Source organism: Salmo trutta, chromosome 30 (assembly GCF_901001165.1).
Source record: "Salmo trutta chromosome 30, fSalTru1.1, whole genome shotgun sequence".
NCBI lineage: Eukaryota > Metazoa > Chordata > Actinopteri > Salmoniformes > Salmonidae > Salmo > Salmo trutta.
Window position 1 is genome coordinate 7,738,144 of NC_042986.1, and position 15,300 is coordinate 7,753,443.

The 15,300-nt window shown below is 43.9% G+C and overlaps 1 protein-coding gene across 2 annotated transcripts in view; it reads left to right on the top strand.

The window, feature by feature from the left end:
- The window catches only part of LOC115167815 (serine/threonine-protein kinase WNK2), a 73,445-nt gene that overhangs the window by 15,534 nt on the left and 42,611 nt on the right, over nucleotides 1–15,300 (top strand). For both annotated transcript variants that reach the window (XM_029722449.1, XM_029722450.1), the window contains exon 2: nucleotides 1,334–2,658. In XM_029722449.1, coding sequence (XP_029578309.1) covers nucleotides 1,906–2,658 — 753 coding nt within the window. In that variant the 5' untranslated portion in view covers nucleotides 1,334–1,905. The remainder of the gene's footprint in view (nucleotides 1–1,333; nucleotides 2,659–15,300) is intronic.

Genomic DNA, 15,300 nt, shown 5'->3' on the forward strand with positions numbered 1-15,300 from the left:
GGTTGTGTATAGGGAATAGGGTGCCATTTGCGATGCAGCTTATCCCCCTCTGCTCATGAATGAATCATGCAGAAGTGGTCCATAATACCGCCTCATCCATTTTTTTTTTTTTTATCACCACAATAGGATCTAGCACCACTGTATTGACTAATGGTTCTTCACTAAACACAACTACAGTTTCAACACACTCATAAACTTCTGATTGACGACAAGCTGATAAACTCAAAGCAAAGCTGGGCAAGATAGTCTTCAATGAAGGATTCCTTAGTTGAAATAGTTTACGGAGTCGTGCGCAACACTTTATAGCGGGTGCTGGGCCGTAGGAAACTGCAATACTTTCCTTAGTTGAATCAGCAATGCTACTCTAGCCCTTAACGAAGGTTAGGCTGTCATCAAGGTTTTTTGATTTGTTGTTTTTCTCAGAGTAGGCCATAATCATCTCAAGTCTCACCATACTTGGGAAACTTGTGGCATGGCCTGTGCTTACGCCATCTAATTAGCTCAATTAATCACCTCACGGTCTTCATCATTTACCCACAAACACTGGGAATAATGCCATCTTTGACTATTTCGTCCAACATTAAGTATTAGCCAGTATCCAATTACTAGAGAATTTCTTCAGCAGGCTTATGATGGTTGAAACCGAGAGGACCTTTATGTCGGTTTCGGCTGGCTGCGCCAAAAAGGCTTTCCGTGATTTAAAAGATCGAGTTTGGCTGGATACAACACAAACTGCAGGAATAAAAAAAATGCATTGCAAAGAAATGCTCTGTTCCAGTCCCTTGCAAAAAAGGCAATCAACACTTGAGGTGGAATAGACACTGGGGAAATGCCTGGGAATAACACCATAAATTGGTGTTAGCCAGGCAGTATTCAAAGTGTGCTATCAGGAATCGGTTACATTCAAAATGATGGAACCATTTCCTCCGAGGATTGTAGGAACATTTCCCCATTTTAATGAAGAACATCAGATTTGGTATGATTTTAGACACTGTGAGCAAGCATCCTTTTGACAGTCAGTATTGACTGTGGAAATGAGTATAGCGTCCCAGTAAAAAAAATCCAATCAATGTTTGATTCTTCAGAATCCTCTCAGGCCCTCCCTCTCAGTGCCTCTGAAACTGTTCTGTTCCCCCCCCCCCCCCCCCCCCCCCCCAGAACATCAAACTAAAACATTCTCAAACGTCAAAGGTCAAAGTCAAACTGTTGTTCTTCTTGGAAATGAATGCTTTAAATATGCATGAATATGACTTTTGCAGTGGAAAGTTATTCGCGTCTCACTATACTAGCCTGCTGAAATTAATGCGTTTTTATTTGTTTGTTTTCTTCACAGAATTTACCTGAGGAGATTCACCTTTTACACTTTGAAGGAGGGATTTATCCAGAAAAGGAGGAAAGGGACACCAGCTTCCCTCTCTCCCAGAGACTTGAAAGACTTAACTCGGCCTGTGTGTGTGTGTGTGTGTGTGTGTGTGTGTGTGTGTGTGTGTGTGTGTGTGTGTGTGTGTGTGTGTGTGTGTGTGTGTGTGTATATATATAGGTTGGCAGAGGTGAAGCTTTATTGAGGTACCCTCAGAAGGTGCAGGGGAAAGGCTATGTACTTTAGGAGATGGAGAGAAGGAAAGTAAGGATCGAAAGTTAGTGTCGGTTGGGTGGAGAAAAGAAGCACTGTGCTGCTTATCCATTACCTCTGTAAAGACTCTAAAGAGAGGAGAAGAGAGAAGGAGGGAGTCTAATCTAGTGGCAGGGCCCAGTCTCGTAGTCACCAGCAACACTGGAAGAACAGCAGCCAGAGAACCTAGAAGGTGGGTAAGAAGAGGACCACAAAAAGAGAGGAGAGACGGGGACTGAAGGAGAACCAAAGGGTCGGAGGAGAGGACGGGGAGGAGGCGGCGGCGCATCCCCATGGCGACGGACCCTGGGGAACCCACAGGGACGGAGGACTCTTCTGAGAAACCTGTTGGCGCACGGGAGGAGGAGACGGACCAGGAGGGCAGCAGGAGGGAGAGGACACACAGCACCCCCTCAGACTTCCCCTCCTCCCAGACCCAGGAGAGGAGAACCGCAGAGGGAGGGGAGACAGGAGGAGGCGGCGGAAGGGGTGGAGGGCCTGGAGAGACCAGGGACAGTAAGGAAGTGGAGCCCCTGGCGGTTAGACCCATGTCTCTCTCCACACCCTCGTCCCCGGCTGCGACTGCGGCGGCTTCAAGGTCAGGGGGTCACGGGCCGAGGCTGAGGAGAGAGAAGCGTTTCTTCAGGAAGAGTGTGGAGATCTGTGAGGAGGACGATGTGGTAGCGGATCCCCCAGTGGTCTCCCACTCCGCCCCCCACCTGGACTCAGTCATCACCCTCGGTGGCGCCCAGGCCGCTACCACCGCCTCTGCAGCCCTGGGACATGACACGGCCGACAACGACCCATCCAACCTCAGCTCCACCCAGGACCCCGGGGCCAAGGACACCCCCTCTTCCGCCCCACCCCAGACGGGGAAGGAGAGAGACAGGGAGCAGGAGGAGGAGGCAGAGATGAAGGCCGTGGCCACCTCGCCGGGGGGGAGGTTTCTGAAGTTTGACATTGAGCTGGGGAGGGGTGCCTTCAAGACCGTTTACAAAGGCCTGGACACTGAGACCTGGGTGGAGGTGGCCTGGTGCGAACTACAGGTGAGAATACTGTGCATTACTCTATGCAGTAGCCTGGTGCGAACTACAGGTGAGAATACTGTGCATTACTCTATGCAGGTCATGGTACTTACTGTATGTAGTAGCCTGGTGCGAACTACAGGTGAGAATACTGTGCATTACTCTATGCAGGTCATGGTACTTACTGTATGTAGTAGCCTGGTGCTACAGGTGAGAATACTGTGCATTACTCTATGCAGGTCATGGTACTTACTGTATGTAGTAGCCTGGTGCGAACTACAGGTGAGAATACTGTGCATTACTCTATGCAGGTCATGGTACTTACTGTATGCAGTAGCCTGGTGCAAACTACAGTACAGGTGAGAACAATTTATAAGCCATATTCTCTAGTTCTATCCATAGAATTACATATAGAACCATTATAATAATATATAGGATCTCTATAGTTGTATCATAGGTTCTTGATTGCAGAAAATGGCTGTTACAGGTGTTTTAAAAAGACAAAATGATCCAGCTTCCCAAGGGGGGACATATCCCCCCACCTTGCCAAACATCCTGGGGATGATAATGGTAACAATATATTGTGTTGTTTTCACTGGGCTATTGGAAAAATATATAGTTATTAGTTTTGCATCGAGTTACACACACTGACACAGAGTTGCTTGACTCACATAATGCAACAGTCATTTGAAGTCTTCCCTGGAGCTTCTCTTCTCTCTCCTCCCTGGGAAAATCTCAGCCTGTGTTCTGTTTGCTATTCAGACTGTGAGACTGACTCACTACAGCACATTGGAGACCGGTTCATCCCCAATGGCACCCTTTCCCCTACATAGTCCACTCCTTTTGACTAGGGCCCTATTTTTGAGCAGAGCTCTATGTGCCCTGGTCAAAACTGGTGCATGAAATGGGGAATAGGGTGCAATTTGGGATGAAGCTTGAGACTCACTGCAGCACACTGGAGACATAGACAAAGACAGGGGTGCGAAGAGGGGAAGGAAATACAAGAGAGAAAGAATATGAACTTTTTGATTGCACTCAGGTCGGTTTGAATGGCAGAAGCAATGGGAGAAAAAATGAGGCAACTGTACCCAGGAAACATATAAATAATGGTTAAGTAGAGTAGGTACATCTCAAAATGGCACCCTATTTCCTACACAGTCACTACTTTTGAACAGGGCCCTACACTGTAAAAATAAATCCTGTTGTTGTCACGGTAACTTACTGACAGTAGGTGTGTGTGTGTGTGTACAGGTAGGGAAAGAGGAACAATGGCCCTAATGAGAACAAACCTCACCAAGAGGTTGAGATTGAGATGAAGGATAAGGTGAACATAGAAAGAATGTGTACCAGTAAGCCTATGTAGGGAAAGAGGAAGTGTAGCCTTGGGAATGAACATTGCCGTAGGGGACTCAGACTCTGTTAACTGTCGTTTATTGGCACTGAAGGGGTGAAGGCGTGACAAGCTAAAAGTGGGATTATACTCTCACCTGAGCAAGGCTGAACCCTTTACACGGCAGAGCAGCTTGGGATTTAATGACGCTGTCAAGCAACAGGGAGCAACAACCAACGACGAAAAAACGGCGTGGGCTCAACTGGCGGGAGACACAAGAAAATAAACTTGTCTCACTATATACTGTTCTCAGACACAAAAGAGAAGCTGTGTGATTCGGGCAGCTGACTTGTTTGGTGTCTTTGTGTGAAAAGGCTAGTTTACCCTGGTCAGTCATGTGTTGGCTTTGGAGCTAATCTTTTGTAGCTAATGCTAAACAGTAGCCGTCTCCAATCTCTGTGTCTGCTTGCCAAATGTATCCCAGGGTGTATTCCAAATGGCTCCCTGTGTAGGGCACTACTTTTGACCAGGGTCCATAGGGGATAGGGTGTCATTTGGGATACACTGTCTTAGAGCCAGGGTGTAGGTGGGGTCAATTCCATTTCCATTTTCTTCATTGAAAAGGCAATGGAGGCAAATTGGCTGGAATTGTCATTTTTTGTTTACTTCCTGAATTGAAATGGAATTGACCCTAACCCTGTGTTAGAGCACTGCTTGTAGGACTAACCACCTCAATTGTTCTCCTGCACCTTTTAGCTCTGTCCCCCTGTTTTAGAGCATCGCTTTTAACATTTTTTTTTGTTGTTGTTGCTTCATTCACAGTTTTGAAGTAAACATGAAGATAGATGAGCAGGGGAGACACAGTAGGAAGGTTGGGCACAAATAAGATCTCCCGTCTCCGTGGGCGAAATACACATATATTATATGTGCTAGCTGGGTATGTTACCATAAGGTGGTGGGCTGACGTCGAAGACAGTGAAGTTGATCGATCGATGTTGATCTAGGAGCTGATTTAAAATTGACAATGAAATATTCTGCTGTAAAATATGTTGGCACCTTCAATTCACCTTCAGAAAAAGTATATTTCAACACTGTCTAGCTCAAAACAAATGTGCAAACTGCTGAACTTGGAACCAATCGGAACTCCCGTACATACCCCTCGTGATAAAGGCAGCCAATGGTCTGCTTCTAAGATGTAAACAGCCTCTGATCTGCTGTCTGTGTGTTAAGAGGAACTAACATTAGCTCCCAAAGACTGAAATAAAGATAAATATCTGTTTTCGAGTGAACTTGAATTATGCAGCATGCAATACGAATGGTCTTGATCATATGAAGAGGTAACTTCGTTGACCATTTAGCCAATTTATTGAAAGCTAGCAAATGTTAGTTGACTAGCCTAGCCAGCTAATACTGTAAACGTCAACGTGCCTGCACAGAAAGCTAGTATTTCATTAGCTGTGTCTCAGCAAATTCAATTTTGCAGGGGTGCAACTTTCCCTGGGGATGGGGGGGTCATTGGAATGTGATACAAAATGTGCTTTAGGACCATGCAGACGCCTGGTCCTTTTATAAAAAAAATATTTGAATAATATTATGTCCCATCAACTTCTATAATCAATGTTGTGCCCCTGCAATTTTGAATCATGTTTTGGCATGATTGTCTAATTTCAAGTAACTAACTGCAGGCTTAAAGAAATGTTCAATTATATTATTTGCATAGAACACAAATCAAAGCATGTAGTTAGAAATATTTTTGTGTGTGTCATGTATGCTAGAATGGAGGTTTAAAAATGACAGCTGAATATGCATATTAGCTAATACATATGGCATAGCCTACACATATACACGACATGGTATGTGGACTAGAGGTCGACCGATTTATGATTTTTCAACGCCGATAACGATTATTGGAGGACCAAAAAAAACGATACCGATTAATCAGCCGATTTTTATATATGTAATAATGACAATTACAACAATACTGAATTAACAATGAACCCTTTTATTTTAACTTAATATAATACATAAAATCTATTTGGTCTCAAATAAATAATGAAACATGTTCAATTTGGTTTAAATAATGCAAAAACAGTGTTTGGGAAGAAAGTAAAAGTGCCATATGCGCCATGTAAAAAAAGCTAACGTTTAAGTTCCTTGCTCAGAACATGAGAACATATGAAAGCTGGTGGTTCAATATTCCCAGTTCTTCAATATTACCAGTGAAGAAGTTTTAGGTTGTAGTTATAGGAATTATGACGTGTCGACTATTTCTCTCTATACCATTTGTATTTCATATACCTTTGACTATTGGATGTTGTTATAGGCACTTTAGTATTGCCAGCCTAATACCGGGAGTTGATAGGCTTGAAGTCATAAACAGCGCTGTGCTTCAAGCATTGCTAAGAGCTGCTGGCAAACGCAGTAAAGTGCTGTTTGAAGGAATGCTTACAAGCCTGCTGCTGCCTACCACCGCTCAGTCAGACTGCTCTATCAAATATCAAATCATAGACTTAATTATAATAAACACACAGAAATACGAGCCTTTGGTCATTAATATGGTCAAATTATCATTTAGATAACAAAACGTTTGTTCTTTCAATGAAATACGGAACCATTCCGTATTTTGTCGAACGGGTGGCAACCCTAAGTCTAAATATTGCTGTTACATTACACAACCTTCAATGTTATGTCCTAATTATGTAAAATTCTGGCAAATGAATTACGGTCTTTGTTAGGAAGAAACACAGTTTGCAACGAGCCAGACGGCCCAAACTGTTGCATATACCATGACTCTGCTTGCACTGAACGCAAGAGAAGTGACACAATTTCCCTAGTTGATATTGCCTGCTGACATGCATTTATTTTAACTAAATATGCAGGTTTAAAAAAAATATACTTCTGTGTATTGATTTCAAAAAAGACATTGATGTTTATGGTTAGGTACATTTGTGCAACGAATGTGCTTTTTTTCGCGAATGCGCTTATGTTAAATCATCACCTGTTTGGCAAAGGTGAAGTAGGCTGTGATTCGATGATAAATTAACAGGCACCGCATTGATTATATGCAATGCAGGACAAGCTAGTTAACCTAGTAATATCATCAACCATGTGTAGTTAACTAGTGATTATGTGAAGATTGATTGATTTATTTTTTTAAGTTTAATGCTAGCAACTTACCTTGGCTCCTTTTGACGCTGCACTCGTGGCTGCCACGCAGTTTTCTCGTGGATTGCAATGTAATCGGTCATAATCGACATCCAAAAAGGCAGATTACCGATTGTTATGACAACTTGAAATCGGCCCTAATTAATCGGCCACACAGCCATGCAGTCTCCATAGACAAACATTGGAAGTAGAATGACCCCATACTGAAGAGCTCAGCGACTTTCAACGTGTCACCATCATAGGATGCCACCTTTCCAACAAGTCAGTTTGTCAAATTTCTGCCCTGCTTGAGCTGCCCCAGTCAACTGTAAGTGCTGTTATTGTGAAGTGGAAATGTCTAGGAGCAACAACGGCTCAGCCACGAAATGGTAGGCTACACAAGCTCACAAAATGGGACCGCCGAGTGCTGAAGCACGTAGCGGGTAAAAACCATCTGTCCTCAGTTGCAACACTCACTACCAAGTTCCAAACTGCCTCTGAAAGCAACGTCAGCACAAGAACTGTTCGTCGGGAGCTTCATGAAATGGGTTTCCATTGCCGAGCATCTGCACACAAGCCTAAGATCATCATGCGCAATGCCAGGTGTTGGTTGGAGTGTTGTAAAGCTTGCTGCAATTGGACTCTGGAGAAGTGGAAACGTGTTCAATGGAGTTTGGGGAAGGCCCTTTCCTGTTTCAGCATGACAATGTCCCCGTGCACAAAGCAAGGTCCATACAGAAATGGTTTGTTGAGATCGGTGTGGAAGAACTTGACTGGCCTGCACAGAGCCCTGACCTCAACCTCATCGGACACCTTTGGAATGAATTGGAACGCAGCACGTCCCCGCAGCAAGTCCTCTGGTCATGTTTATTTTACCACCAGAGAAGGAAATCTGCACTAGTATTGTATGCATTCTGCTTTGTCCCTTATCTCAAGTAATGAAAGCAGTGTTTTTTTTATCCCACTGTAGGCCTATTCCAACTTCTGAAAACTGTTGAGAGAGAGAGGGAGAGCGGGATGGAAGGAGGCCATGGGTGGGAGGGAGAGAGGGGGGGGAGGGAGAGCGGGATGGAAGGAGAGCATGGGTGGGAGGGGGGGATGGAGAAGGGTATGGAAGGAGAAAGCATGGGAGAGAGAGGGATAATAAGAGGTAGAATGACGGAGTTAGAGACTGATGAGCCAAAAAGAGGATTAACATGGCATCACTCCCAGAGAGTGGCCGTGTGGCTAATACTAACCTAACACACGCACAAACACACATCGTTGTCTGGTCACACACACACAGATGGATCCACTGGCACAGATAATACAGTCACTATATCTCATGGCCTGCATTTCCTCCCTGCTGCTCCCTGGTCCTGTTAACTCTGTTACGTAAAGGACAGGTGTTGATGAGGATGATAATTGTGAGGTAGTTGACACAATAACATGTATACACAGCAGCAAACACACACACACATTATGCATGTTGTACGTGAGACACACTCTAAGTGAGTACCTGTCCTCACACCCACACAGAGAATCACTCCAGAAACAGGGATTAGCTCTGCTAATGCACCTTGAAAGAGAGAATGGGTGAGGGAAGTTCACAGTGTGGACACTGTCTCAGTCACAGCGTCTCTTCTTTCCTCTCCCTCATTTCACTCCTCCTTCCTTTCCCTTCACCTCACAAATTCTCTGCTAAAAGGGCAACTCTATATATCCCCCAGGCTAACATTTCAGCTTTCAGCTCTAATTTACCACATTCATTAGCTAAGATCGTTCATCGGTGTGTCTGTGTGCGTGCAATTGTGTGTGTGTGTGTGTATGCCACTCCCCCCCCTCTCTTTGTCTCTCTCGTTGTCTGTCAGAGTGAGTATACAGAGTGATCCAGGGAGTTAATTACAGTGGGTGCCTGTCAGGCGGGAACAAAAATCCTGCACCGACAGCACAACTAACTGGTCTGGGGCGGTCTGGGCTGGGGCAGGAACCCACACAAACCCACCCCAACCCTCTCCAGTCCTGTCAGCCCACTGAGCCCAGTACGGCCTAACCCAATCCAGCTCAGCCCAAATCCACCCTGTGTGTGTTTTGGGAATGTATTTGTTTCAGAGAGTGTCTGTGTGCAGTTGGTTGGTATCTTTTGCGTGTGTGCGTGCGTGCGTGTTTGGAATGAGCCAGCCAGCCAGGGGAGGGAGGGCTGGATGGAGCTAGTCTAGCCTACAGAGTCTAGTGTAGCAGAAGTAACCTGTCCAGGAATGACCGGTTCCGACCAGTCAGTGGATGGAACCGCATTGAGGTCCGCTTTACAGCAGTGAAAGGTTGCTTAGGGCCGCTTTACCGCAGTAAAAGGTTGCTGTGGCAATTGTTAGGGATGTCGGAGTGATTTAAAGTGTCTTCTTAGAACAGCAGGCAGCCTGGACCCCTGGGGATTCTCCTTAGTATTTATGTCCTGTCCAGACACAGACAGAGGGACTAATGCTCACACACACACGCACAAACATACTGACTAATGAACGCATACACACACTCACACAGGGTTAATGCTTATATATCAAAAGCGCCTCAAACACAGTTGTTTGTTTCCTTCCAGAGGAGGGGTCAAACAAACATCTGAGGCTCAGGCTCCATTTGGAACCTGAGCGAAGCAAAATTTGGTTCTGTGTGCTTTAATCTTCATTAGTTACAAATGAATACTGGTATTTTCGTGTGTGTGTTTGTTTACTCAGCTCAGAACCTGTGAAGGGAAGAGGAGACCCTCTATTATTGGATTAAAGCCAAAGATCAAAGGTCAAACAACCACACAACGATAATCTCGTAGCACAGAAAAGTTTAGGAAAGGCAGATCTTAAAGGGCCCTTATAGTCCAGTGGGGAGAAACAGGGTATGGAGACCCAGTTAGTTACATGTGGTATCATGCGTTTTCACTCAGCTCAGCCCCTCGATTGGATTATACTGGATTACGCTGTAGGAGTCAAAGGTCATAATTATGATAATCCCATAGCACTACCATTTCATTGTGTCGACTGGTTAAGATACCATTGGTAGTTTACACTAAAGAGACATACAGTCAATTCTGTTCATTTTTGACAAAAAAAACATAAATTGCTGAATAGTTGTTAGTGGAGCAGTAGTTGAATAGGTTGATAGTGTTTCAGTGTTGCAAGAAGAAGAGGCCAGTTGTGAGGGAGTGGCTGGCTCTTTGTCTTCAACTTTACATCTCAGTCTAAAGCCTGATAGAAAACCGTCCAACTTTTACACACCAGTATATTTCAGATTTATGTTGATAGGAAATGTACCAGCAAAAGTACAAGCCATACTATTGATTCATGACTAAAATAGTACAAATGGAATTGATTAGACCAGCCTGCAATTATTTATTAGTCCAGATTAGAATCGATCTGACCAGATTGACCAGACGTGTTCAACTAGGCTAGTGATAGTCAAACTGTGGCCCGGGGGCCATATCTGGTCCACCATGACCTGATGGACATTTGGCCCCTTTCATCGAACTGTGAGCTCACAGCAAAGCATGATGTTATACGAATCATTGATTGTTATGACGTATGGTTGGTAGGACTGGGAATTGCCAGGGACCTCACAATTCGATATTATTGCGATACTTAGGTACCAATACAATATGTATTGCCATTCTCAAGATTGTATGTATAGTGATTTGATTGCAATTTTAGAGAATGTGGTATAAGGAGCAGGTGTGAGTGCAAGAAAAAATATATTACATTTTACATTTAAGTCATTTAGCAGACGCTCTTATCCAGAGCGACTTACAAATTGGTGCATTCACCTTATGATATCCAGTGGAACAACCACTTTACAATAGTGCATCTAAATCTTTTGGGGGGGGGGAGGTTAGAAGGATTACTTTATCCTATCCCAGGTATTCCTTAAAGAGGTGGGGTTTCAGGTGTCTCCGGAAGGTGGTGATTGACTCCGCTGTCCTGGCGTCGTGAGGGAGCTTGGTTCAAGAATGGTTCACCACCCAGAGGACATCCAGCCAACTTGACACAACTGTGGGAAGCATTGGAGTCAACATAGGCCAAGCATCCCTGTGGAACACTTTCGACATCTTGTGGAGTCCACGCCAAGACAAATTGAGGCTGTTCTGAGGGCAAAATACATGTCTCCAAGCATAGAAGTTACAGCACATATAAGGATCCTTATGGTAAAGAATTTTCTCTCTATACAGACAGCTAACACCAGAGCAATATCTAAATGTCTATATTTGGCCTAACACCCTTCGTGAATCACCATTGCTTAGCATATAGACTCAACATCAACTTGATATGCATCCAACGTCCTCTCGTAATATCTTCTGGTGCTGGTTAATTGGAAACGAAACCCCAGAGTGTGATTTTAGATGTTAATTAAGTATTGATCATGAACTCTTCAGACGGGAATCGCCTCTCCTTGTCATTAATCCTTAAGTCTATCGACTCACCCGTGCATCAATATAAGTAACATAATAAAATCACCATCAAAATTCATCAGTTTAAGCTAGAGATACTTTTGTGTGTATATATAGAGTATGTGGACACCCCTTCAAATTAGTGGATTTGGCTATTTCAAATTTTTGCCTTGTTAGAGCTGGCCCGATCAACTGTAAGTGCCATTATTGTAAAATGGAAACGTCTAGGAGAAACAGTGGCTCAGCCGCGAAGTGGTAGGCCACACAAGCTCACAGAACGGGCCTGCCGTGTGTTGAAGTGCGTAGCCTGTAAAAATCCTCTGTCCTCGGTTGCAACATTCACTACCGAGTTCCAAACTGCCGCTGGAAGCAACGTCAGCACAAGAACTGTTCGCCTGGAGCTTCATGAAACGGGTTTACATGGCCTAGCAGCCGCACCACGCTTCACCATCTGGCAGTCCAAAGGACTAATCTGGGTTTGCCAAATGCCAGGAGAACGCTACCTACCCCAATGCATAGAGCCAACTGTAAAGTTTGGTGGAGGAGGAATAATGGTCTGGGGATGTTTTTCATGGTTCGGGCTAGGCCTCTTAGTTCCAGTGAAGGGAAATCTTAACACTACAGCATACAATGACATCCTAGACGATTCTGTGCTTCCAACTTTGTGGCAACAGTTTGGAGAAGGCCCTTTCCTGTTTCATCATGACAATGCCTCCGTGCACAAAACAAGGTCCATACAGAAATGGTTTGTTGAGATCGGTGTGGAAGAACTTGACTGGCCTGCACAGAGCCCTGACCTCAACCCCATCGGACACCTTTGGGATGAATTGGAACGCCGACTGCGAGCCAGGCCTTATCGCCCAACATCAGTGCCCGACCTCACTAATGCTCTTGTGGAATGGAAGCAAGTCTCCGCAGGAATGTTCAAACACCTAGTGGAAAGCCTTCCCAGAAGAGGCTGTTATAGCAGCATATTAATGCCCATGATTTTGGAATGAGATGTTTGACGAGCGGGTGTACTGTCACACTACATGACGAAATGTATGTGATAATTTTTTTTTTTTGCTTGGGCAATTCAGCGCATCCGCCTCTGTTGGCCTTCCGCATCTGCGGTGGAAGGTGACCAAAGTACAGTGGTGTTTTGTTAAATAGTACCCGCAAAACACCAGTCTCAACATCAACAGTGAAGAGGCGATGCTGGCCTTCTAGGCAGTTCCTCTGTCCAGTGTTTGTGTTCTTTTGCCCATCTTGATCTTTTATTTTTATTGGCCAGTCGGAGATATGGCTTTCTTTGCAACCCCGGAGTCGCCTCTTCACTGTTATCATTGAGACTGATGTTTTGCGGGTACTATTTAATGAAGCTGCCAGTTGAGGACTTGTGAGACCTTTGTTTCTCAAACTAGACACTCTAATGTACTTGTCCTCTTGCTCAGTTGTGCACCGGGGCCTCCCACTCCTCTTTCTTTTCTGGTTAGAGCCAGTTTGCGCTGTTCTGTGAAGGGAGTAGTACACAGCATTATACGAGATCTTCAGTTTCTTGTCAATTGCTCGCATGGAATAGCCATCATTTCTCAGAACAAGAATAGACTGACGAGTTTCAGAAGAAAGTTATGTTTCTGGCCAATTTGAGCCTGTAATCAAACCCAAAAATGCTGATGCTCCATATACTCAACTAGTCTAAAGAAGTCCAGTTTTATTGCTTCTTTAATCAGAACAACAGTTTTCAGCTGTGATAACATAATTGCTCAAGGGTTTTCTAATGATCAATTAGCCTTTTAAAATTATCAACTTGGATTAGCTAACACAACGTGCCATTGGAACACAGGAGTGATGGTTGCTGATAATGGGCCTCTGTACGTCTATGTAGATATTCCATAAAAATAAATAAAAAAAAATCTGCCATTTCCAGCTACAATAGTCATTTACAACATTAACAATGTCTACACTGTATTTCTGATAAATTTTATGTTATTTGAAAATGGACAAAAAAAAGTGTTTTTCTTTCAAAAACAAGGACATTTCTAAGTGACCCCAAACTTTTGAAAGGTAGTGTATGTATTCTCAGAACCCAGAATCACATTTCACAGTACGGGGGCCAGCTACTAGATACACATGAGACAAATCAATACTATGTGGTTTACAAAAACTATTAGGCTATGAAAATATTTACACACTTTCTTTCTCCAGCAAAGCAAACAAACTGGGAGTACATGATGTGATACCGTAGGTGAAGGACAAACACGCGTTTGAGACATTGCACAGTGTAGGGTTCCGTCTTTCGGATGGGACGTTAAAAGGGTGTCCTGACTCTCTGTGGTCACTAAGGATCCAATAGCACTTATCGTAAGAGTAGGAGTGTTAACCCCGGTGTCCTGGCTAAATTTCCACTCCGGACCTCATACCATAATTTTCTATCTCATACCACATAATCATCCCCAGCGTCCAATTGGCTCGTTCACCCCCCCCCCCCCCCCCTTCCTCTACCCTGTAACTATTCCCCAGGTCGTTGCTGTAAATGAGAATGTGTTCTCAGTCAACTTACCTGGTAAAATAAGAGTAAAGAAAAACCAGAAACAAACAGGACATCATTAAAAAAGGGGGAGGAAAATAGACAGACTCCAACTTGTAAGATCAAGTTGACCACGAGACAAATGAAGGAGGGAGCAACAGAGTAACAAAGAGAGAGAAACAGAGGAAGAAAATGGAGAGAAAGAGCTATGAAAGAGGCCTATTGTGTACAGCAGGCTGTGGGTGTCTCTCTGCAGTCCCTCTGAGTGAATATCCTTGTTACTAAGTGGTGTGATACATATGGTGTGGGTCTCAAATGGCACCCTATTCCCTATATAGTGCCCATTAGGGTGCTCACAGTGCCCATAGGGCTCTGGTCAAAAGTTGTGTACTATTTAGAGAATAGGGTGCCATTTTGGAATGCATCCATGTAATAATCTATACACCTACTGCTTCTACACAACAAAATACACCATTATCTACTGTTAGTGGGGTCATCAATATTTTATTTATTTAACATTTATCAGGCAGTCATGCTGAGACCAAGATCTTTTTCACAGATGAGCCCTGAATTACATCAATTACAGAAAATACACACATCAAAATGCAAGCAGAAAGAAAGAAAATAGTCCAGTACTTCTGCAGTTGATCAATGACTTCAACCTATTGGCACCCTATTCCCTGGTCAGAAGTAGTGGACTATATAGATAACAGGGTGCCATTTGGGAGGTTGACTGTGAATGTAGTTGCACCACTTAGCTGGTTGTTGTAACACAGCTATTTTGAGCTCCTAAACCAAAACACCCCCTGGCTGTAGCTGTCAGAGGAAAACAAGAGATAAATACATTACACAACGTTTGTACGTGTACTAATAATGGTCTGTATTCTCAGTGTGGCAATGTGTTTGGTAATGTGTATTTTAGCATTGAGTCCCTGAGTTGCAGTGAAAAATAAAATTTGTCAATATGATTGAATGTCTGACATGGCTATTGTTGACCATTAAATCCAATAAAAAGTATTCGGTAATGTGTTATTTTACCTGAAATGCACAAGGTCCTCTACTCCGCCAATTAATCCACACATAAAATGGTCAACGGAATCGTTTCTAGTCATCTCTCTTCCTTCCAGGCTTTTTCTTCTCTTGACTTTATATTGCGATCGGCAACTTTCATAAATTAGGTGAATTACCGCCACTGACCTCGTTCATCTTTCAGTCACCCAAGTGGGTATAACCAATGAGGAGATGGCACGTGGGTACCTGCTTCTATAAACCAAT